The sequence below is a fragment of the Heterobasidion irregulare genome, assembly GCF_000320585.1.
Source record: "Heterobasidion irregulare TC 32-1 unplaced genomic scaffold scaffold_08, whole genome shotgun sequence".
NCBI lineage: Eukaryota > Fungi > Basidiomycota > Agaricomycetes > Russulales > Bondarzewiaceae > Heterobasidion > Heterobasidion irregulare.
Genome location: NW_009258204.1, coordinates 2176952 through 2199164, shown reverse-complemented (window position 1 = coordinate 2199164; position 22213 = coordinate 2176952). Strand labels below are relative to the sequence as shown.

Sequence of the window (22213 nt, the reverse complement as noted above, 5' to 3'; positions counted from 1 at the left end):
GTGTCTGTGTGGCGGGGAAGGAAAGAGGGGGCGAGGGGGGTTAGAACGCGCGGCGGCGGAGGCGGGACGGGGCCGGGGCGGGACTCGCCTGTTATGGAGCGGCAAGGGGTCTGTGCGGTGCGGCATCCGGTCTGGGTCGAGGATGGGCGGCAGACGTGTGGCCCCGTTCGCGATGCTGTGGGGGTGGTGCTGCTGGGCGGCGGCGGCGGCGGCGGCGGGGGCGGGACCGGTGCCGGTGTCGGTGTCCTCTGTTTTGGGCGATCCGTGCGAGGACGGGCAGAGCGCGCGAGTTTTGGAGGGAGGGTCTGCGCGATCGTCTGGCGATGGGCGGGAACGGGCGGGGATCGTGGGCGAGGCTGGGGGCTGGGGGATCTGGGCTCGCGGGGGCGATAAGGGCCTGGGAGTCTGGGCCGGACTGCTGCGGTTGGGGTGAGGAGTGCAGGTCAGGTCAGGGCAGCAGGCCGGGGTGGAGTGGAGTGGGTGGGTGGGAGGGTGAGCGGGGGATGGAGGGACGGGCGAGGGGTACTTAAGTGCTTACCGCATTGCGGGGGCTGTGGGTGGGTGGGTGGGACAGAGAGATGTCGGCGGGGGAGTGATGGTGATGGGACGTGCAGACGAGGCGCAGGGCGAGGGAGAGAAGAAGGGCCCCCGTCCCAGTCAGCAAGCGCGCTCGTTCTCTCTGCAGTCTCCTCTCCCAGACACCCGCCGCTCTGCCGGTAGGAGCCCTCCGCGGCCGCGCCGGATCACCCCGACCGGCCCTCCTTCCCAGTCCCCGCCAGCCCCGTCTGCCGCGCCACGAATCTCTGTGCCCCAATCTGGTCGCGTCCACCTTATCAAGACGACCCTGAGCCGCACCCGCCCCCGCACCGCGGCTCCAGCGAGCGAGACCCCTGCGCCGACCGTGCCAGCAACCCCGCCGCGTCCCCGCCATGGCCGCCACACACCCCGACCCCGCCCGCTCCCACGGACCGGTCCATGGCCCATCCTCGTCCGGTCTTCCATCGCGCCCCATCAGGCCTTCGCCCACCGCCTCCCACCCGCACAGGCGCGCGCGTCCTTTCTCCTCCCGTCGTCTGATCCTGATCCATCGGCGCTGCGAACCCTTGACCACCCCCATCCAAGCCCGCAATCCACCTCACCCCCATCCGATCAGATGTAGCCCAGGCCACTCCGCTGCTGCTCTCTCGCGCCGGCCATTCCGTGTTTCATTCATGTCTGCATTCATTCATGCCTGCCGCCCGTCCCGAGTCTTCCTCTTCGATTCCATCTGATCCCACCCGTCATCGCTTTTGCCTTTTCCGGCCTGGCCCCGTCCCTCCCTTCACTTCCCGCCTCACGACCTCCATTCTATTCTATCCTATCCTCCGCCGCACATCCCGTCGTTGCCTCTCCACCGTACCCCCCTGCGCCCGTGCCTCAACAGCTCCCTCCCGCGACCCCATCAGATCCCGCTCCCGCGCCCTCGCCACCTGCCGCCGACCTCCCCCATCTGTTCATCGTGATCCACTCCCCGAGCTATCTGTCTTCGTCGGCGCGACCCGCCGCCACGAGGGCGATGTACAATCAAGGACCCCGATCGCAACAGCGCCCGTGCTCCCAACCCGACCGCCATACGCCGCCTGATCCCATCATACATACATACATACATACATACACATGCCCTATCCGTCCCAGGCTCCGTCCCAGACGCCCTATCCAGGGTCTTGATCCCTTCGTACAAAGTAACGTATCCCCACCATGCCTGCGCACCCGTGTGCCGGCGCCTACATTTTGCACCCGCGCGCAGCGCCGCGCATCACCCGCCCCTTCTCACTCACGCGAGCCGCTCGCCCAGGTGCGTTCTGCATCGCTACAGACGCGATTTCCACGACGGAGATCCGCCATCATCATCATCATCATCATCATCATCACCCTCCTCTTCGTCATCATCGTCGCCATCACCATCCGGTCGATCAGCGTCGCCCACACGCTGGCAGGCCGCGACAGGCATGCTCCTCGCTCGCGCACACACAGGCGGCCCGCCCCCGTCTACGCTAGCACCGTCGCGTCGCGTCGCGTCGCAATGCACTCCACGCGAAATGAATTAGAGGGGAGCCTGCCTGCCTCATACTTACGTGTGGCGCGCTGCCGCCCGCTTTCCATTTCCCGCTTCCGCATTCCACATTCCACATTCCGTGTTCCATTTTCCGTTTCCATTATTCTCGCCGCCCGCTCGCGTCCCGTCACACATCGCACGTCGTTGCGATCGGCTCTTGTTTCTTTAATGCCATCAGCAGGGCGTGCGCAGTAGACCCGATGATGCCATTCTACCCATGATGCCTGACGCGCACGCTTCGTCGTCACCAGAAGCCTCGCCCGTCTGCCCGTCCGCCCTCCCGTCCGCCCCCCGCTTGCTCGCTCGTCCGCTCGTCCGCGGAGCCGCTAGCGGCGTCTAATGAATTCCCCCCATTTCTCCACGCGAACACGAAACCCATACCTGTTCTCCGCCGCGACCCGCGCACGCACAATGACGTGAATCGGGGTCGGTGCGAGATACAGAAGGGGGGCCCCCCCGCTCTCCTGGTCTGGTCGGTCTCAGAACCCGATGCCCGAAGCCAGGCACCCGCTAGCACCAGCAAGCACTCAGCAAGCCGCACGAGTCGCCCTGGTCTTCCTTTTTTTTTTTAATCTTCTTTTATATCTTCTCTTTTCTTCCGTTCTTCGGAGCTTTCTTCTCTCCCCAGAAAAGGGGGGAGGGGCGCGCGCATGCGTACCCAGAGAGAGCACGCATGCACGCACGCGAGATGCCCGATCCCGTTCTTCTGGCTCGCCCGAACGTCCGGCCGATGACGCACCCCTTGGCGAGTGCGTGCGTAAAACAGGGCGTGCTCCCATTTCTCAGCGGCGGGACTTTGCCTTTTTTTTTTGGGGGGGGGGGAGGGGCGCGTGTATTCCTGCACAACACGCTAGCCTCCTCTCGTAGCTTCTTCGCGCCCTTCTATCGTGTTTTTTTTTCAGAGCACCCTTCTCCCGTGCGTAAGACGGGTGCAGTGCACCTGCTCGCGCTAGCGCTGCCGTGTGCGTCGCGCACCCACCGCTTTGTCCTGAGCCGCATCACGCCCGCGCAGAGTTTGGGAGCGCGAGCTTGGGGCGATGATGCTGTTCGGCGTGATGGGGCGCGATGCAGTGTTGTTGTGGGCGTCGGGATCTGGGATCGTGCCTCTGCATCTGCATCTGTCCCCCTCGTCGTTTGGCGATGATCAGTGATTCCGTTGTTGAGAGGTCGGTCGTCCCCTCCGATGTGTGCCGATGACGCTTCCGCTGGACTTCCTGCGTCTTTGACAAGGCGCCGACGAGGGGGCGAGACACCGTGGCGAGCTACGACGAGGGCGCGCGCACACGACGACGACCGCATGTACAGAAATTTTTAAAAAAAAAGGCCATCATCGACGGTACGGCGGAAATCTTTCGAGCCCAACAAGGAAGATCAGAACCCGCGACCAGAACGCCACCGCCTCGAGTCCCTGGATGGCGAGCGGCGAGCAGCGCGCGGCTGCTATCCACTATCCCTGATTCGGCCGCGCGAGCGACCGCCGTGGACGAGACGAGGGCGAGGGTGCGCTAGCGCTTCATCACCGTGTGCTTTTCCCTCGCACCGCGAAAACACGCCCGCGGAGCGTGGTGCGTGCTGATGCAGCCGGGTCATCATTCGTTTGCGGCGTCGATGGGGGCGTGGGCCAGGCGCACAGCTAGAACGCCGGCGCGCAGACGTGATCGTCGCCCTCCTCTCTTTCATTTCACAAGTTTCGCGCACGCCCCCCGTCGCTGTCGCGCTTCCAGGCCCTCCCGCGCGACGCAACTGCACCCGCGTTTCCAAGCCCGTTCCGTGTCCTTCTGTGCCAGCCAGCCAGCCAGCCAGCCAGCCGTCCGTCGATCCTGGCCAGTCGCGCCCACGCGCGAGCCTTCTGATGTGTCGACGCCTGATGGACAGGGACGTGGGCGTGGACGTGGGCGTGATGCCGCGGTCGCGATCCACGCGTCTATGGACACGATCCGTGGATGGCCCGTTTCTGTCTTTGGTTCGTCCGTCCGTCTGTTGTATTTTCTGATGTGATGGAAGGGGGCGTGATGGGATGCGATGGGAGGATGGGGTGGGCACCGGTCGGAATGCATCGCGTCGGTTTGATAGGTTGCCTGTTTAATCACCATCAGCGGCGCGATGGCGATGGGGGCGGGGCACGGAGCCTCGTGCGCGGGCAGAATAGCACAGGACAGGACAGGACAGGACAACAGAACATCGTCGTGAAGATGGGATCGCTCGTCCCCGTCGCTGTTGCGTCCGGCCTCGCTCTCGTGCACATGGCTGGCTGGCTGGCTGGTAATAAAGGGGGGAGGGAGGGGGGGGGACAGACATACAAAAAAAACAATGTTTCGTATCGCGCGTAGGGCCTGCCCGCAGTTCCGAGCCACGTCCACCGTCCGCTGTGTAATTACGCCCGCCGCAGCTCTGCTCCGCGTGCGTGCGAGCTACGACGACGGCTCGCCTCCCAGGCTGCAGACCACAGACCACAGACCCGTCCGCTCGCCGATCGAGTCTCCAGCTCCAGCGTCCCTTCCGAGCCTGGGCCCCGACCCACCCGTCCGAGAAAGCTGACAGGCACTCTCCGACGCCTGTTGCACGCACGTCCATGCCTCGTCTGCACCTGGCGCGCGACACGGGCGATGGAACGCGCCGTGGCGTTGCGCTATTTGCTACTTCGTCGCGCGTCGCACATCGCAGACGTCGACGTCGACGTCGGCCGGCGGGACGTGTCGCCTTGCATGGTAGATGCCCTGCACGCCCCGACAGCGTCGGGCGGTTAGGCGCGGATTGGCGGATTGGCGACTCGGCGTTCGCGCGCGACGGGCGTGCGGCGCGCATGCACGCACGAGGCGCTCGCGCTGGCGGCCTGGAACGGGTTGACAGCGGCCCGGACCATGCACGACGTTCAGGCCTGCATTTACCTTTACCTTGGATCGGGATCCGTCCGCTGTGCCAATGTCCACCGCGCGTGCAACGTTGTGACTTTTTTTCCTCGCCTTCCGCAGGCTGGTGTTTCGCGGGTTCCTGCTGCATCGGAGATCCGCCGCTGAGCAGAGTCGCCCGCACAGAGTGTGCGGGATCCTCGAGAGCGCGGCGCTCGGAACCGCTCCAAACGAGCCAACGCGCTAGGTCGGTGGCGCTTTCCGCGAGGGATGCGCGGGGCGGTGAGCGCGCTCGAAGTACGGACTGGACGTAAGCGGACACCGCGGGCGTCGAGCGTCGCCCGACGCGGCGGCACGATAGCGCATCGGGCTGGGTGTCCGGGAGCGCGCGCCCGGACAGGGGTTCCATTCGCGGGCTCTGGGCTGACTGGGGACGTGTTCCGGCGGCTGTGGGTGCGGATTCGCGCTGGCGACGCGCGGTGCGGGAACGCAGACGGGTGGCGCAGCGTTGGGCGGGCGCAGTGCTCGTTGTATGCATAGATAGAATGGGCCCACAGGGCTGCAATGCGAATTGATTTAATTTACTTCGTGTCGTACGCCTGGACGCGCGGGCGACGGAATGTTCGGTCGACAGTGTGTCTGTCGTAGGCGAGAGCGCGGCCGGGGGATGCCGCGGGGACGGGATCGATGACGCGTGTGAACGCCGGCCGCGACGAGTCAGGCCAGACAGCCGCCGCAGACAGCCGCCAGTGCGCACTCCAGACACAGACAGCGAGCATGCACAGCTCGACAGCGTGGGCGAGGTCCTCCTCCTCCTCCTCCCTCACTTCCGACCGCCTCCGCCCGTCCACCCGCCGCACCACCCCGTCCCCGTCCCCGTCCTCGCCCAAGACCGGACGCGCCCCCCGCCCAGACGACGCGCCGCGCAGCCCCGCCGTGCGCAGACTCGACGCGCTGGTCGCTGGTCTGAGCGGGCGCGGCGCACAGCCCGCCGAAGCGTGCTTCTGCCAAGGTCCGCCCGCCGTCCGTGCTTCTGCGCCACCTGCGCCGAGCTCACCCCTCCCGCCTCCCCGTCTGCAGCGCGCACCCACGCGCTCTCGCCCTACACCCCGATCTGCACCCACTGCGGCCTCGTCCTCTGCGCCCTCCACCTCCCCTACGCCCCGTGCCCCCACTGCGCCTCCGCCCTCCTCGCGCCCACCGCCCGCGCCGCCCTCCTCGCCCGCCTCCACGCCGAGATCGCCCAGACGCGCGCGAGGGAGGACGAGGAGCGCCAAAAGGCGGCCGACGACATGCGCGCCAGGGTCGGCGCCTTCCCCTCCCTCGGCCCCGGCCCTGGCCCACAGAGCAGTGGCGGCGGAGGCGGCAGCAGCACCCCCCCGCCGCGCGCCAGCACCCCTGCGAGCTCCGAGCCCCACAAGGTCCTCACGCTCCACGGCGGCGGCGCAGGCCGCAAGGCGAAGAAGGTCACCCTGGCCTCCTACACCCGCTCTTCCCCATCCACCCCGCGCGCGCCTTCCCCGATAGAGCCCGCGGAGGTCGTGTGGCGCGCGCCACCCCCGCCAAAGGAGGTCGTCTTTGCCCAGGGCCCGAGGCAGCCGGCGACGCTGTGGGTCGATCTGCTAGGCGAGCGCGTGGTCTACGTCGATCCCCCAAAGACAAGGCCCGCCCCCAAGCCCAAGCAGAATCGCCGCGAAGGTAAATTCCTGATCATCATCGTCATAAAGAAAAGACAAACACCGATCGATACAGCAGCGGGGCCCGAAAGAAATCAATAAGTTAGAAAATAGAAAACAACAACAGGTGAGTAAAACGCGACGCCATCTGCGTATCGAGACGTGCAAAGTTATGTACTGATCGTCAACTGTCCGTGCCCCCCCAAAGCCAAAGTTGCCACCGAACAGATGCAAACAGATCTGACGCGATCGCAGGCGTCCCCTCGAAGCAACGCCTCCGACAGACGATGGTCACCGCCTCCCCTGACCCCCTTGTGATCCCGAATACAAATAGTGCCGCATATCCGTTAGGTCCTCCCGCAACCGCATCATCTCTGCGTCCTTCTCCCTCAGTCGCGCCTCAGCTGCGTCCAGATCCATCCTCACGTGCTCAAACTCGAGCGTGTCCATCTCGAACTGATCGGGCAGCGCCGGGGACGGGGGAAGAGGTATGTCTGGCGGGTCGGGCGAGCCCATGAGGATCAGCGTCGGCTGCAGGGGCGTCGCGAGCTCCATCGATTCCGCGTCGTCCTCCAGGTCGCTCATGAAGCTTTGCTCGGGGCCCGTCGCTGCAGGACGCGGCGGCTTCAGCTGCGTGATCTCGTCCTCAAGGCGTCGCTCGCGCTCGTGGGCATCCCGCTTGAACGCGTCCAGCTCCGCGCGCAGTGACTTTTCTACCTGGTGCAGCCTGAGAGAGTGAACTTGAGTGAGGTCGCGAATCAGAATCAGAATCCAGGTCACCGCGTTACCTCAGGCACTCCTCCTCGATTTTCAACACTTGAGAAAAGTCGCGCGCCGTTCCAGTTTTTGGCCCCTAAGAGAATTCGACGTATTCAGCATCGAGTTGCATGAGAAAAAGCGACGCGTCACGCACCTGAGCAGTCAGAGTCAAAGGTGCGGCGGCCTGACGGCCTTCAGTCTCGTAATCACCAGGAACGGGCGTTCGAGAAGGCGGCCTGGGCGTGAGCTTGCCAGATGAGAGTTCGGCGGGCGACCTGCGCTTGAACTTTGGAGGCTCGTCGAGGCGCGGCTTCATCCGATCCGAAAGCGAAGGCGAGCTGGCTGCAGACCGCACGTCCTCCAACTGGGCGCATAATAAGACACACGTCTCTGCGAACGAGCGCAAGGTCGCGACTCACCCGTGCCACCAGTCCCTCGACTTCCCGCTTCAGACCCCTGTTCCGCGAAGCAGACTTTTCTAATATCTGAATCGCGTCGTCCTTCGTGATGCGCACCGGGACGGGCTCGTCGGGCGGCGCGGGCGCGGGGGAGCCGTCGCGAGGCGAGCGCGCTTCCTTCGTCCCGGCGCAGTACGGGCACCTGCGCACGCCGGGGCTGGACGCCGCGAGGCGTTCGATCTCCGCGTCGCGGCGGGCGACCTGCGCCTGGAGCCTGGCGATGGTGGCTTGGGACTCCGCCTGGGCGCGCGCGTGCGCCGTTTGCGCGCGCTCGCGCTCGGAGTTGAGCGTGGAGAGGAGGGAGGTCGCGTATGCGAGATGGGCGGGGCCGAAGTCTGTTTGCTCGGGGGCCGTCTTGCGCTTTCCGGTTCCTGGTTGAGGAGAGAGAGAGAGAGAGAGAGAGAGAGAGAGAGAGATTCGCGTTCAGGGGTCAGGGGAGGGGACGGACGGCGTGGAGGCTGTCTGGCGTAGTAGGGCATCACGTACCGATTCTGCTCGTCGCACGCAGCGTGCTGTGCGGCCACAGCGCGTAGTCGTTGGTCAGTTCAACTGCAGAACGGGAGGGGGAAGGGAATGAGTGAGTCGCTCGACGACGACGCGAGGATCCTGCGCGCGCGGCGCACCTTTCTCGATCAGCTGCACCACGGCCTCTCTCATGCTATCGCGCTCGTCCTCGGCGTCCCGCAGCGCGACGTCGTACCCGCGCAGCTTATCGCGCAGGCGCGCGTGCTCGCGGCGCTCGCCCGCGAGCTCGGTCGCGTGGGCCAGCTGGAGGGCGTCGAGGGCGTCGAAGGTCGCGAGGACGCGGGCCTGGAGCTGCGCGGCGCGGTGCGCGTGGGCCTGGAGCTGGAGCTCGAGCGCGGAGATCTGCAGGGGCGGGGGCGGGGGCGGGGGGGCGTGTGAGCGGGGCGGGGCGGGCGGGGAGGAGCGGGGACGGGTGCGGACGTGGTCTGTTTTTTGAGCGATGATGTTGAGGAGGCTCGCGGTGGGGCCGGTTGTGGGCGCGGGCTTGTGGAGCGTCATGGGGCTGGCTACTGGGAGAGGGAGCGGAGGTGGCGCACGGAGGAGGGGCGGTCGACGTTCGACGGGAATGTGCGGCCATGAGGCTGAGACGTCCGGCTCCCGGTCGCGGAGTCCGAATCTCCCTCCCCGTTGCCACCCGCGTTCGCACTCTTTCTGCGCAACGGCGAGCACAGTACTGGCGCCGTGTCCTCCCCGTCTGGAGCGCCGGATTTTGGATGGGGGCTTTACAGCATGATAGAAGCATCCAACGTGGCCTTCGCCCGCTTCCCATCAGACGCAGGCCCCGCACAACGAAGGGTTCTCATCTCATTCGGCCGTCATGTGGCTATTACTACAGGGCTCGGACCCTCCCGGACATTCGTTCACGGCAGCTCAGGGAGCTTGTACCCCTCCTGCCTGATTTTCTCGCTCACCGCGCCCCAGAGGTCGTACGCCTCCCGCTCCGCATCAAAGTCGAGCAGCCACTCGGGGCGCGGCAGGTCCATCGACGAGCCGCGGTCTTCCAGGGTCGATCGGTGCCACTTGTTCCGCGTCGACTCGCCCAGGAGCTGTGCGAAGCGCACGCGTTGATAGCTATTTGACGTTCAGAAAATATAAGGTTGGATGACCGAGTGCGAGACACCCACCGGATATGCTCCCAGGACTGTACAGCGAGGGGAACATCCTCCCGACCGGCGAGCTGCAGCAAGGCCGCGAGCGACACGCCATCTTCCACCGCCTGTGACGCGCCCTGTATACTCGTCCTGCCGATGCGCAGAGCCAGGCGAGCGGATCAGCGCGCGCGCAAGGAAGCGGCGGTTCCAAAATGAACGGGTTCGCTCACGGTAAGAACGGGTGCGCCGCATCGCCGATCAGCGCCAGCCTCGCGCCCGGGCTAATCCACGTCGGCAGCGGTTCGCGATACACCAGTTTCCAGTCCACGAACGCGGGCGCCTTGGACAGGATGGCCGCGCACCGCGGGTCCCAGTCTTTGACGATGTCGAGCACGGCTGATTTCTCGCCTGGGAAGGACCAGGATTCGCTTATGTCTGCGTCGTCCCTGCAGAAACAGCAGTCAGAAAACGGTATGAGAGAGCGTTGGGTGAGGTGATGCTCGCTTGTGGGTCAGTACGCAAGAGATGGACGTCCCGTTCTTGCAGTTCGATGTGAGGAAGTGAACGTCTTGGCCTATGGACACATGAATATCGGCATGAAGCGCGTGAAAAACGAAGACAGAAGATGGTCGAAGCACGCACCGATCCAGCCATATAGAACGTCCTCGCCTTGTGCTAGAAACGCAGTCAAGGGATCTTGATCAATGCCGGCCGCCTTTGCGTCGAACCAGGCACGATAAATGGCATAACCCGACGATTTTGGCTTGTCGTCGTAGCCCTGGACGTAACGGCATCGGCGACGACGTCCCGAGAGCAAGGCCGAGGGGCACTTACCAAGACGAGCTTCCTCGCCACGCTCCGGACCCCATCCGCCCCAACGACGAGGTCGGCCTCCATGCGCACCCCATTGCTCACCACGCCCGCCTTCTTCCTCTCCGCGTCCTCGAAGAACTCCGTCACCCGCTGCCCCATGCGGATCTCCACCCCCAGCGCGAGGGCATGCTGGACGAGGATGCCGTGCAGTTCTGCGCGGTGACCATTGTACGCGTGCGAGCCGTAGAGGCTTTGCGGGAAGGGCTGCTTTTGGATCAGCTCGCCTTGGTAGTTGTGTATATGAAAGTGCTCCGCATGTCCGCATATCGGCCAGAGGCTTCCAGATTGCACCAACCATGTGAAAGGGCAAGCCGGCAGACGACAGCACGGACGTACGTGTCATGCAAGCCCCAGCGATCGAAAAAGCGGCCGACGTTGATATTGAATCCAATGACCTGTAAGTGTGAGCTATTGTGAGCAACAGCGCATCCGCAGCGATACCATACGGATGACGTACGTCGCCTACAGCAGAAAGTATGTTCTTCAGACGTGATTGAAGCAAAGTCGGGATGTAAGTGCCCACCGAGCTGCCTGTGTTCTTCGTACTTTTCGAGTACGATGACCGAATGTCCTTTCCGGACGGACTCGATGGCGCAGGCCAAACCAGCAAAGCCACAGCCAACAATGATGATACTGATTCCAGACGAGTCCTTCTGAAGTGCCTGAGCATATCCCAATTCGCCTAGGCGCTCGTCGGACAGATGCGACTGAGACTTGGGCTCCATGATCCCAGCTTTTCTTTAGATCTGCAGAAGTGTCGGGAAAATAGAGGAGGTGTGGATGAGGAGGTGATCTCCATCATCTTAAGTAGCGAGCTGGAAGGCGGCGGATCGCGCGAACTGTGCTGAGAACATACAGAAGGAGACCGATGGTCGGCCTCGATGCAGCATGTGGGGGCCTGAGCGGAGAATATTTTCATGGCCGGCAGGCTGAGCGGTCTGGAGGCACCAAAGAGATGAGCGCCGCTGCGAGGTGTTCTGTGAACGTCCGACGGTCGCTCCTCGGTCGTTGTGCCAACCCTAGCACCCCTAACCCCAGAGCGGGGGCCCACGCACTTGCCCGTGCTTTCAGCGGTAGAGGAGCGTGACCGGTGCTCGGTCATCGGCCTCGACATTGACCTCATATATCACGTGTGAACCCGCCCCGCACTCGCTTTATTAGCCTGCAACCGGCCCCCGTCCTCCCCACACCGTCCCTGCTCTCTCAACACAATGTCTTTCACCCAGCGCATCTCAAACTTGGTCGCACCCGCCAGCGGGAAAGCCGCCGTTCTCGCACAAAACGATAACGATGTTGTCATCGTGTCTGCCGTTCGCTCTGCACTGACCAAGGTTTGCTTTCACACGCGCGCGCGTCTGTCTCCTTGCTTAGTTTTGTTCCGTCGTCGTAGGGTAAGAAGGGCGGCTTCAAAGACACAAGGCCCGAGGAGATTCTCTCTGGCATCCTCCGCGCCGTTTACAGCAAGGTCAACCTCGACCCCGCCCTTATCGAAGACGTCACTGTCGGCAACGTCTTGCCTCCTGGCGGCGGTGCCAATGCTGCACGCATGGCTGGCTTCCACGCCGGCATCCCAGTCACCACACCCATCTCGACCGTCAACAGGCAGTGCTCGTCGGGCTTGACCGCGGTCAACCAGATTGCGGCTCAGATCATTAGCGGGCAGATTGATATCGGCATCGGTGCGTCGTCCTACATTCCCTGTATTTTCCCTTTCGCTCAGCTTGTGTTTTTTTATTTTTTATTACCCAGGTGCGGGCGTGGAATCCATGACGTTTGGTTATGGTGCCGGCGTCATGCCAGATGGCTTCTCTGAGAGCGTCCTCTCGAACCAACAGGCCTCGGACTGTCTCATTCCCATGGGTATCACCTCCGAAAACGTCGCTTCGGATTACAACATCTCCCGTGAGGTCCAGGACGACTTTGCTGCGAAATCATTCCAGAAGGCCGCGGCAGCTCAGAAAGCCGGGAAATTTAAGGACGAGATCGTGCCCCTCAAGGCCAAGTGGATCGACCCGAAGAGCGGCGAAGAGAAAATCATCGTTGTCGACCACGATGACGGCGTTCGGGATGGCGTCACGAAGGAGAGTTTGGGCAAGCTAAAGCCGGCTTTCAAGGCCGATGGTTCAACTCACGCCGGTATGTCCGCTTTGTCGATCTGGGAGACGTGTAGGCCAATTAATTCCGATGCCGTGCGTTCTAGGGTCCGCCTCGCAAGTCTCCGACGGTGCCGCGGCAGTCCTGCTCGCCCGACGCAGCGTGGCCAAGCGTCTCGGTCTGCCCATCGTCGGCAAGTTCGTCGCTGCCGCCGTTGTGGGCGTGCCTCCCCGGATCATGGGCGTTGGCCCAGCCTACGCCATCCCGAAGGTTCTCCAGAAGGCCGGGCTGACTAAGGAAGACGTGGACTTCTTTGAGATCAACGAGGCATTTGCCAGCCAGGCAGTGTACTCGGTCCAAACTATCGGTATTCCTTTCGAGAAGGTCAACGTGAACGGTGGTGCCATCGCCATCGGGCACCCGCTGGGTTGCAGTGCGTAGTTTGCGATCTGCGCATGCTTTTTTGTTCAATGGCTAACGAGTGCACGCTGTTTCCAGCCGGTGCACGGCAGATCGCGACAGGTCTCAATATCGCAAAGCAGACGGGTGGCAGGATCTTCGTCACAAGTATGTGTATCGGCTCGGGGATGGGGATGGCGGGCGTGTTCGTCAGCGAACACTGAGCCTGTGCAGTCCCCAGTGGCTCGATCTCTGGTTTTTCGCATGCAGTTGTATCATAGCAGTGTCGCTACATGTACACGCCTTGTTTATTTTGGTTTGGTTTCAGGACGTTCATATAATCGCTTGGGGCGCATGACGGCGTTTACATCTCTGCAAGCACGCATGAGTAAGGTGGTACGCCATTCGGTGTTAGCAGTGTCATATCTACGCTTTGAGAAGTCCGCCGTGCGTTCCGATCTTTACATATGTCCGTCTGAGCTCACCGAAGATCTCCATAGGTCTTCTCGGTCTGAAAACAGGTGCCTGTGAATTTACAAATTAAGATTGAAATAATCTCTTGTGCGACGCTTTTGTAGTCCGAGCAATTCACTTTACATTCGTCGCAATACGCAACTCCACGTGGTTATTAGCACTCATTTCAGCGGCTCGAGGTTGTGGGCACCTTCTGAAACCCTCCGCTGACGTCGTACGTCTCGCGTTCCGACCGTGTCGCATCGAACGGAGCTGTCTACTGTGGGCTTCTTGATCTGTTCGCCGACGCGGAACGCGGAGAGATGTGAGCGTCGCGGTTTATTTGATTCTCCTCGGAACCGCCATGATTAGCTGACGCTAGAACACTCAAAATGCAATAGTCTTTGGCCGCCTGCTCACACGGTGCCTCCGCACAATCTGTGAACTTTCAGACACTGGATTATAATTATCTGTTTTTGAGTGCTACTAGACCCAGGTGATATAGTACTCACCTTGCTCATTAATATCGGTATTCACAGAATCGACTGCTCCATGACATCTGGCTGTGTCTTGTCGCGACGCAGGAGTCTGTCTAACATGCCCCCCGATATACGACGATGCATATACGAGCAGACACACTTTGATGCGGCGGCGGGCGTGTGAGTGATCGTCCACTTGTCATCATGCTGGTTTTCTTGGCATAAATGAAGTAAACCTTATTAAATGAACCCCCGTCCTGCCCAGTCCTGCCCTTGGTTACAATCCATAATTGCCGTGATCGTTGGAGCCGGCTGAGCCTGATTTAGACCTACCACCTGTAGAAGACCCTTCGAAAGTCTTGTGCGGTGATATCATCCTGCATCTCGCAGCAGAACGGCTGTCTACATGCTGTGGAGGTCAGCATTGGAGACGAACGCGGCTCACCCCGAACCTTCACATCGCCGCAACATCCGTGGCCTCCCCCTATCTAATTATTCCGAGTAAGAGTCCACTTGACTCCAAACTCCCCGAACTGATATCCGCCTGCGGAAATAGTAACGAAGGGTGCTTCTGATACGCGAAGCGGAAGGCTCGACGGCAAGATACGGTGAGCGACCTATCTTGGTGCTCGAATTTCCCATTCGGCCCTGCCTCTGATTTGGCCGCACATTCCCGCACAGCGGAAGGTTGTCGTGACCCTGACCAGGACTCCCAAACTCGTCTGGACCTGTTTGGTCGGACCCTGCTCAGCGTGGGCAGAACTCCTTCGAATGGCTGTGCAGACTGAATGGGGCACACCTTTTGTGACATGCCTCCTGACTAGAGGACACTCGATCCTTGTTGATCACTGTGCTCATTCAGGTTGCGCCCAGTCTTCCTAATCCGTCCATGATAGCAAAGCTACACAATTTAAGCCCGTCTATTTTCATCGTGTGGCCGGTCAGCGCACCCAAGAATAACCAGACTACAACGGGGCAAAATCATCTCTCACTCGGATTTCGACAATTCACCGCTCTCGTTCCATTGACATTGCTTGCGATGCATTTCTTCGCCTCGCATGGCTGCAAAATCAATGGACGCCCATTGGATCTCGAAGCTTAAGCTTCCACACCTTTATTCTTTCGAATTCCTATTCAACGGCTGGGATTGCCGACTCTCAGACGTGAGTTATCAATCGTAGCATGAATTGCAAAATACGCCCGAACTATATTGTTCCAGGCTTGGGAGCATTCCTATTGAATGTACTTGGCTCTACATCTCGAGCAGTATCAATTGGAATCACGAACATCTATGGGCTTTCCCTCTAGTCCATACACGCCCTTGTATCAATAAACCGTCAGATGATCAAAGAGTTCTCGGGATGCGGCAACAGGTGCGGTAGCTTATCGTTTCAAATGTGATTGTATCGAATAATATCTATAGGAAATCATCTGGCATACGTACGTATGCATCTGACCACCTCCACCTGACTTGCAACGGCCGCGAAGACGGATGCATGCCGCGCGAGCATTTGCCCTGATCATCGACGCAGATTGTTATTTTGCGTCATGAGTAAAACGAAACAGGCCTGGTGACGCCTGGTGAGGCTTATCATCGTGAGGTGATGCAGCGGAGTCATAGGTCGCTTTTAGACCCGGAATGTCGGGCTCCGCAGTTTCGCCCTCCCGTCGAGCTGGCGAACAGTGTCGCATTCAGAACTCTTTTGAATCGTAGAGCGCATGTATTAGTAGGATCGACCGGGGCATCTCCGTATGAGAGCTCTGAATTCTTAGAATAATTGGTGCATAAGAAATTGCGGATAAGGACAGGCTCGTTTGCGACGAATTGACCCTTTCGGACGGATGTTGGGACACAACCGAAATGCATAATCTCATCGACGGCGTGAACAAGCCTGGCGGATCAAGAATGTTGTCTCAGTAACAATTTGCGATGTAGGCCGAGACTTGGAATGAGATATTAGGGCGTCCCAGTGGCGTCCCCCGTTACCATGTCGTCTGCCCACTCGCCTGGCCGCCGGTAACTTAGCCAACGTGTTGAATGCAGTAGCGAATTGTGTCAATGATGATCTGCCAGCGACACACACTCAGGGAAGGATGATTCCCCGAGTTTCTCGAGACTTGAGCTTCAAAAATGCCACGTCTTCCGGCAGTCACGGTGACCTACGGTGGCAGAGGATCCAGTCAATTAAAGTAGGAACTTCTCGATTGATCCGTCTAGAGCCGCCGACACCTTCATGGAAGGACGGAGAGCGACAACTTCTGAGATCTGAGTGACAAGGGCTTATCACGTGGCACTCACCAGGTACGTGCTCGCTCTGATAGCACTGACCGAAACAAGGATCAAGTCTCGCATCGTTTTAGCTGAACCGACCAAGAACCTCAGTATGTTATGCTTTAAGCGCAAGGATCGGCTCCGAGAGGTTCCCGGAAGGAAGTGGAGAAGAAGGACCGATGTGTGCGTAGTTCGTAATGGGGATCAGCTAAGATCCCAAAGCGCCAGACCAAGATATGTGTCGGACTAGGAACTGATGGCCCTACAGGGCCATAGCGGCGCAAAGGCGCCGTGGGTCCGTATTTGGTATACCAATGGCCAACGACGAACGGACATTTGAGGCTATGACCGCAAAGGCCCTGGAGCGCTCGTAGATTACGCGGCAGGGCCGTTGCATGTGGCGGATGCCGTTTGTGAGAAGGAACGGACATTACGGCTTGAGAAGGCGAAAAGGATGTCAGGTGAGTAAAGCGGACCAGCTGGTTGATGGGTGGCCGCAGATAACTTAGCACGACAGTTGGACAGGACGAGGACGTACACGTACGTTCCGGAAACCATCGGATATCGATAAGTCGGAGGGCCGAGGAATGAGGCTCTCGGAGGATGGAGCTAGCAAGAACGTGTTTACCATGCCTCGATCGACGGACGGGGCTGGTGACCAGTCTGGGTGACGGCAGATAGCAGACATGCGAGGCAAGCGAGATGATGGATAGACAGACGGGCCTACGGACTCAGCTGATGCGGACGCGATATGGAAAGGGATGCTCTATGAAGCTGAGTTTGGCTGACCGAGTTCCTGAAGGACCGCACTATTTAGAGTTGCACCTGGGCGCGGTTTCCAAAACGAGCTGGTGGTAATTCCGGATCGGACATGAGCCCGTTGTCCGTTGATGGGCAAGAGAGGGAGAGAAACGAACGAGCGAGCGAGCGAACGAACGAACGAACGAACGAAGATTGTGTGTACTTAAGAGTCGGGGCTGGTTAGGATGTGGCTGGGGAGAGGAGAAGCCGTCATGATCCGAGCACGAAGGGGCGGGCGACGGAGATATGCGCGGATGGAGGACTCGGCAAGTTCCGTGCACTCAGTCTCCATCCTTCCAAAACAGGATAGACGCCACCGCTGCGTATGTCCGAATGTTCCCTGAAATGCCGTGCGCTACGATGCACGGTGTGATGAGGAATGGTCTGTCGACCCTTCGTCTGACTCACTCAACTCGTAAGGCTACGGACCAAGCATATCCGTAAATCGGTGACACCTCCGCCCGGCTGCGTACCGTGGACGTGCCCGCCGAGGTTAGGGCGCCGTTCACCGCGTCTTTGTTGATTTGTATCAGCCCCCGTCTTCATTTCTCCCGAAACAAAATCATCATTTGACTGTCCAATCTTGGCTCCCCCTGTCCTTATATCCCTTCACTCCGCCCGTCCATCCAACCTCTCCGCTTTCTTTCCCCAATCCCTTTCTCCTGCTAATCTTTCTCTTCATGGATCCCCCGTGGTCCCCGTCGTCCGGGAAGAGACCGCGCAAGCGAAAGGCTCGCTCTCCGTCTCCAGAACAGCCCCCACATTCTCCCAAACGGGCATCTGGCTCACAATTGTCTGCGACTGTCTTGCCCCCAATCCGCGAAATGCAGGCTTTCCTTCCTTCCCCAGGCCCGCCCTCTCAGCATCCAGAGGATGTATATCCCCAGCATCCTCAGCCGACAGGATTTCCTTTATTCTCAAGCAGCGATTCCCGCTTCGTGTCCCAGGCCGGACCCTCTACTCCCGCTGCAGAGTATAATCCCGAGATCATGGATTCAGAACCCGAAGCGGACGCAGAACCAAGCGGACGTCCCAAGCAGAAGCGTCGACGTCAGGCTCTGAGCTGCACGGGTGCGTGCAGTCTTCTTTATTCTCCGCCCTCACCTGATAGCAGCCCTACACACGCCTGTCGCCTCTCTCTTGACTATCCCCCTCTGCTGCGCACCTGGGCTGCGCGACGTCACGTTTGTTTCACCTTGCGAACCGTTGCGCGCAATATGGCAGAGTGCAAGAGACGTAAAATCAAATGTGATAGGTTCGCCATTGCTTCTACACCGTGTTTTGCATATTGATTTTTCACTCGCGTAGAGCGCACCCATGTGGACCATGTGCTCGGCGTGGTGACCAGAACAAATGCCAATGGCATGTCATTGAGCCTGTGTGAGTTCACCGACACACTCCTATCTCATTCCAGCTGACCATTATCGTGGGCTCCCCCGTAAAATCCTTCAGCGATAAATACGTCAGCCGCGCCGAATTCGATGAGGTCAAGGCGCGATTGGACAAGCTAGAGGCGATCGTCTACGGTACACCGCCTGCCGCGCTCCCTCCATCGAGTTCGATAGAATTGTCATCGAGGTCGGCAACCATAGGCGTAGGCATGCCGTCCGCGGCCAGCTCCTCACGCCGATATACCGAACCCCATCATCAAATCCCTCCGTTTCCAACGGGTCCCTCTCGCAGAGAAGATTACCCTTCAAAGCACACCTCGTCCGAGCATTCCAATCCCGCATCCGTGCATGTGACAGCGCCTTCCCAGACAGCGCATCCAGCCCCATCACAGCCTCACTCTCAGACTTACCTAGGCCAACCGAGCTCTCAATCGTCCCCAACATTCCGTTCGTATGAATCGACACGTTCTCCGTCTCACCACTTCGGAGGAAGCGGCGTAGGCGGAGACACCGGTCCAGGAGCCGTGTCCATTGCAGGCCCTTCCAGCGCTGTCAAACCATCCCCATTCTCTCTTTCCGCAATTACAGCACCTTACAATACGCCGGTTGCACCTCCCCTTCCACAGCCTCATCCAAAAAACTCATACGCGCAGACGTTCACCCCGCTGGGCGAGCGCCTGTGCATCAGAGTAGTCCAAGGCCCAGCGGCTCCCACTTACCCCCACCTCAGCCACATAGTCGACAGCCTCAGTCGCAGTTTCACTCCCACTCGCGCTCCGACGTTCCGCCCTTGCTCCTGCAGCCACCGCCGACGTTGCTACCGCCCCCGGCCCGCACGCTGTCAGCGCCCCATGATCACGATGGGCGAATTGATCGTTCGAGCCGCGCGAGGGCGCTACCACGGCGGTTCAGCGATGCGCGCGCATACGCGTTCCCACCGGAACCTGATGCTGATAGCGGCGAAAGGCACACTCCAGACGAGTGAACGTCGTCTTCACGCTCCGGGCGAATTTTGACCCAGATGCGTGAGCAACTCCCAAGTATGATCAACCCCAGTGTACAGCCTCGTATCCGTAACCGCTGCGTTCACCACGCCACTGATATCGATAACTCGCTTTATTGCTTTCATTTCCTTATTTCCTTGTCATGATGCTTTCATTCTGTTCCTCGCGTATTAAATCTATCGCATCGCATCAGTGCTCATGAATATTTACTAAATCTTTCCTCCATATAGCTCATCCCAAATCTTTAACCCCGCTCCGTCGCTGCTCCGGGAACAGCTAGATTTATCACTGCCCGTGACCGGTTGACCGTCTGCCCATGAGGCTCCTTGTATGTACATGACAGCTGATGCTATGGCACACGCCACTGGAATCCACTGTCCGCCCCCTTTACTGGCCTCCTGTATCACGAAGCCTGCTTCTTTTATCCTCTCCGTTGTGCTGTTTCAGGCTATCGTTGTTGTCGTCCACACCCCTCCCTACCCTGATGTCCAGAAATACTTCAGGCTCAGCCGTCCCATGGTCTCCTTGTGTTTATGTATCGCCTTTTTGACATACACTGTATAAATATCTTGTTTCCCTTCCTTTTCCGCACTTACATAGAGCGTCTCCATATGCTTGGAAATCAGTTCTTAGACAAATATAATATGATGCTTATTTGACCCTTCCCTATGTATGTTATTCAAGGCACTCTCCCACATAATCTGACGTGTGGTGCAGCTTGACAACCCTTTGACACCTGCTGATTGAAAAATGCCGCCGAGCAATTGTGTCACAGCCAGAAGAGCGTCGTGTTCCATGTCCTCGCTAGACGCAGGAGCGCAAGCCAGATCACATGGTGAACATCGAGAGGGAGTCCCATGTCGTCCACTGCAGATCTCGTGTATTGTCTCATAAGACCCGGCCGAAAGGAAGCGCTTGGAGGCGTCGGGGACGTTTCCCCAACCAAGAGTGGCGGTTTCGCTCCTACCCCAGCATGTTCTAGCCAGGTGGGCGGATCGCTAATGCGGATGGGGTTGGCGTAACCATTTTCCCTCTGCGCCTCTAAGTGTCGAAGAGCTAACGGATTTTTTATGAGACACGCTCCAACGCGCACATCACGGAGAAAACGAGTGACATGCACGTACCTTCGGGTGCCTCCTTTACGATGCCCTACATACCCCGAACCTGATTAATGAAGGCCGGGGCTAGCCAAACGCAGCGAACCGTACCATCTCATGACACGCAGCCCCACGATGTGCGAATACGTATGTGCATTCGCCTACCCCTGAAGCGAGGGAAGTGCACCGAACTGTGATATGCCATCGTGATAGTGACAAATTGCGCAAACATGGCAGGCGAATAGACTGCGTATCTACGGCAGATTGAGGATGGTGCAATTAAGAGAACGGAACGTGCAACGCTCCTCGCTCCGAGGAATGACGGGTCGAGGAGAACGATTCGAGCAATACCATCGATGATTGATTGATTGAGATTATCACATGGGGGGATTGGGAATGGAGTCACAGGTGTGATTGGAATGTGCGAGGAGAGGACGGTGTTTGCGTGCTGCCTTGCCGATATGTAAGTCGGCAGAACGCACCGTCAAAGGGAGATATCGAGATGGTATCTTCCACTCAAACTGTCGGATGGTTTATCTGCATGTGAAAAAAGATGCGAGAAAAATGCATAGAGACAAAATAGACAGGCAGGAAGGGATACAGCGTAAGCAGACCGCTACATTCAAGGCAAACGGCGAGTATACCTTGTAAAGACGAAAAAGTCACCTCTCGAGCGGTGCACATCACGTTGAAACTATTTTGGAAACGCCTTGTGCTATCACTAAGCCCGCAAGGGCCCGGCGGACAGCAGTTTGGCCATAACGGAACAGCGGATAGATGTCTGCAAGATTGAGTACTTCAAACGAACCATCTCCGACAATACTCGCAAAGCAATAAGCTTCCTCACCGGGCAAAGCTGTCGATAAAATCAGAGGCCGAACCGCGATGGGAAAGCTTGAAAACGCACTGTTGCGGCGTGTATAAGCAAGATGATCAGATAAGAGGTATGCCATGGCGATGGCCGCTGGAGATGCGCGGGATAAGCCGTCGCTACCGCGGCAAAGTTTCCGTCTACGACGATCATAGGCATGGAGGCAAATTTGGATAGAGATACTGTTTTGACCAGAAACAAGAAAAAAACGAGGTATGCTGGCAAGGACTTGGGCTCAAGTTGGAGGTATTCTGGCACGTGCCCTTTGCTTTTGATGAACGATGTTGCGATAAGAATGAAGCTAAGCTTCATCAACGAGAACTACGTCCGAGAATCAATATGATGACGCTTACACATGAGGATGGACCGTGGCATGGTCGAACATCGGGGTCGTGTGGGAATAAGATGGGACTGGCAGGGTCCAATTGACGCGCAGTGGCATAGCTGCAATAAACATCTGGTAAGCTCGTGGGTTGAACCAGGCCGAAAACATTCAAAAGACAACATTGGACCGATTGATGCATTAGGGCGCTGGTGCCTGAGTTGCCGTTCTCGGGGTTACCCGCATTGAGGTTGAGAGAAAGGGAGAGTAGCTGATAAATTCAGAGATACAAAGTCGATGAGCATTGAGCATATGGTAGAATTTCTGGACAGCCACGGCCGCAATGCCAAAAGATGCCTTTGTGCAACGTCTTCGTCGTGCGGCATGTTCAAACAATAAAACGTTGGCTGTGCGGAGCAGAGATACGCACACGAAGACGAATGAGGGACCGCAGATCAGTCTGAATTCGTCGTCCGAAGTTGCATTGGAGGAGATGAAGTGGGCTGTGTGGCTATATCTTGACCCATGACGAACATAGCTCAGGCCGTCTGGGAGATGCCATGAGTACCCACAAAGCCCGCTGAATGGAGCACGGTTCCGTGTCTGAATCATTTTGATGCCGAGAGCGTTTCCGCGTCGGCGATATGTGAGTAAAGAGCGTGGTTCTTTTCTCGCAGTGAGCATGAGACGCTGCTATGAAAATA

At 59.1% G+C, this 22213-nt stretch overlaps 10 protein-coding genes across 10 annotated transcripts; 4 read left to right on the top strand and 6 right to left on the bottom strand.

The window, feature by feature from the left end:
• Positions 1 to 595: 595 nt before the first annotated feature.
• HETIRDRAFT_453796 (uncharacterized protein) lies at positions 596 to 2435 on the top strand (the record flags this gene model as incomplete). The annotated part of the gene is made up of 3 exons (XM_009551307.1): positions 596 to 1155; positions 1249 to 2279; positions 2347 to 2435. The coding sequence occupies 3 exons, from the start codon at positions 596 to 598 to the stop codon at positions 2433 to 2435; spliced, it is 1680 nt and encodes a 559-aa protein (XP_009549602.1).
• Positions 2436 to 3093: 658 nt separating this feature from the next.
• On the bottom strand, positions 3094 to 5482 carry HETIRDRAFT_453795 (uncharacterized protein; the record flags this gene model as incomplete). The annotated part of the gene is made up of 7 exons (XM_009551306.1): positions 3094 to 3357; positions 3436 to 3600; positions 3636 to 3728; positions 3794 to 4173; positions 4456 to 4682; positions 4736 to 4928; positions 4984 to 5482. 7 exons carry the CDS (start codon positions 5480 to 5482, stop codon positions 3094 to 3096), a joined length of 1821 nt encoding a protein of 606 aa, XP_009549601.1.
• A 149-nt stretch (positions 5483 to 5631) lies between these two features.
• On the top strand, positions 5632 to 6722 carry HETIRDRAFT_453794 (uncharacterized protein; the record flags this gene model as incomplete). The annotated part of the gene is made up of 2 exons (XM_009551305.1): positions 5632 to 5956; positions 6025 to 6722. 2 exons carry the CDS (start codon positions 5632 to 5634, stop codon positions 6720 to 6722), a joined length of 1023 nt encoding a protein of 340 aa, XP_009549600.1.
• HETIRDRAFT_387707 (uncharacterized protein) lies at positions 6701 to 7695 on the bottom strand (the record flags this gene model as incomplete). The annotated part of the gene is made up of 3 exons (XM_009551304.1): positions 6701 to 7347; positions 7409 to 7473; positions 7534 to 7695. The coding sequence occupies 3 exons, from the start codon at positions 7693 to 7695 to the stop codon at positions 6912 to 6914; spliced, it is 663 nt and encodes a 220-aa protein (XP_009549599.1). The 3' UTR covers positions 6701 to 6911.
• A 994-nt stretch (positions 7696 to 8689) lies between these two features.
• HETIRDRAFT_411050 (uncharacterized protein) lies at positions 8690 to 8872 on the bottom strand (the record flags this gene model as incomplete). The annotated part of the gene is made up of 1 exon (XM_009551303.1): positions 8690 to 8872. A coding segment is annotated over exon 1 (171 nt), but the record flags the coding sequence as incomplete, so codon positions are not given.
• A 350-nt stretch (positions 8873 to 9222) lies between these two features.
• HETIRDRAFT_50323 (uncharacterized protein) lies at positions 9223 to 11051 on the bottom strand (the record flags this gene model as incomplete). The annotated part of the gene is made up of 7 exons (XM_009550480.1): positions 9223 to 9433; positions 9487 to 9603; positions 9684 to 9899; positions 9985 to 10027; positions 10096 to 10231; positions 10288 to 10575; positions 10773 to 11051. 7 exons carry the CDS (start codon positions 11049 to 11051, stop codon positions 9223 to 9225), a joined length of 1290 nt encoding a protein of 429 aa, XP_009548775.1.
• A 448-nt stretch (positions 11052 to 11499) lies between these two features.
• HETIRDRAFT_441328 (uncharacterized protein) lies at positions 11500 to 13260 on the top strand. The gene is made up of 5 exons (XM_009551302.1): positions 11500 to 11657; positions 11717 to 12005; positions 12076 to 12462; positions 12527 to 12853; positions 12919 to 13260. Exons 1-5 carry the CDS (start codon positions 11538 to 11540, stop codon positions 13041 to 13043), a joined length of 1248 nt encoding a protein of 415 aa, XP_009549597.1. The 5' UTR covers positions 11500 to 11537; the 3' UTR covers positions 13044 to 13260.
• Positions 13261 to 15929: 2669 nt separating this feature from the next.
• HETIRDRAFT_147517 (uncharacterized protein) lies at positions 15930 to 16992 on the bottom strand. Its single transcript, XM_009551301.1, has 3 exons — positions 16568 to 16992; positions 16051 to 16502; positions 15930 to 15981 (listed from the first exon to the last, which is right to left on the bottom strand). The coding sequence occupies exons 1-2, from the start codon at positions 16709 to 16711 to the stop codon at positions 16146 to 16148; spliced, it is 501 nt and encodes a 166-aa protein (XP_009549596.1). The 5' UTR covers positions 16712 to 16992; the 3' UTR covers positions 15930 to 15981; positions 16051 to 16145.
• Positions 16993 to 17504: 512 nt separating this feature from the next.
• Positions 17505 to 19231, top strand: HETIRDRAFT_117862 (uncharacterized protein; the record flags this gene model as incomplete). Its single annotated transcript, XM_009551300.1, has 3 exons — positions 17505 to 17895; positions 18133 to 18164; positions 18239 to 19231. 3 exons carry the CDS (start codon positions 17505 to 17507, stop codon positions 19229 to 19231), a joined length of 1416 nt encoding a protein of 471 aa, XP_009549595.1.
• Positions 19232 to 19988: 757 nt separating this feature from the next.
• HETIRDRAFT_453790 (uncharacterized protein) lies at positions 19989 to 21346 on the bottom strand (the record flags this gene model as incomplete). The annotated part of the gene is made up of 4 exons (XM_009551299.1): positions 19989 to 20275; positions 20344 to 20368; positions 21125 to 21172; positions 21224 to 21346. The coding sequence occupies 4 exons, from the start codon at positions 21344 to 21346 to the stop codon at positions 19989 to 19991; spliced, it is 483 nt and encodes a 160-aa protein (XP_009549594.1).
• Positions 21347 to 22213: the final 867 nt, after the last annotated feature.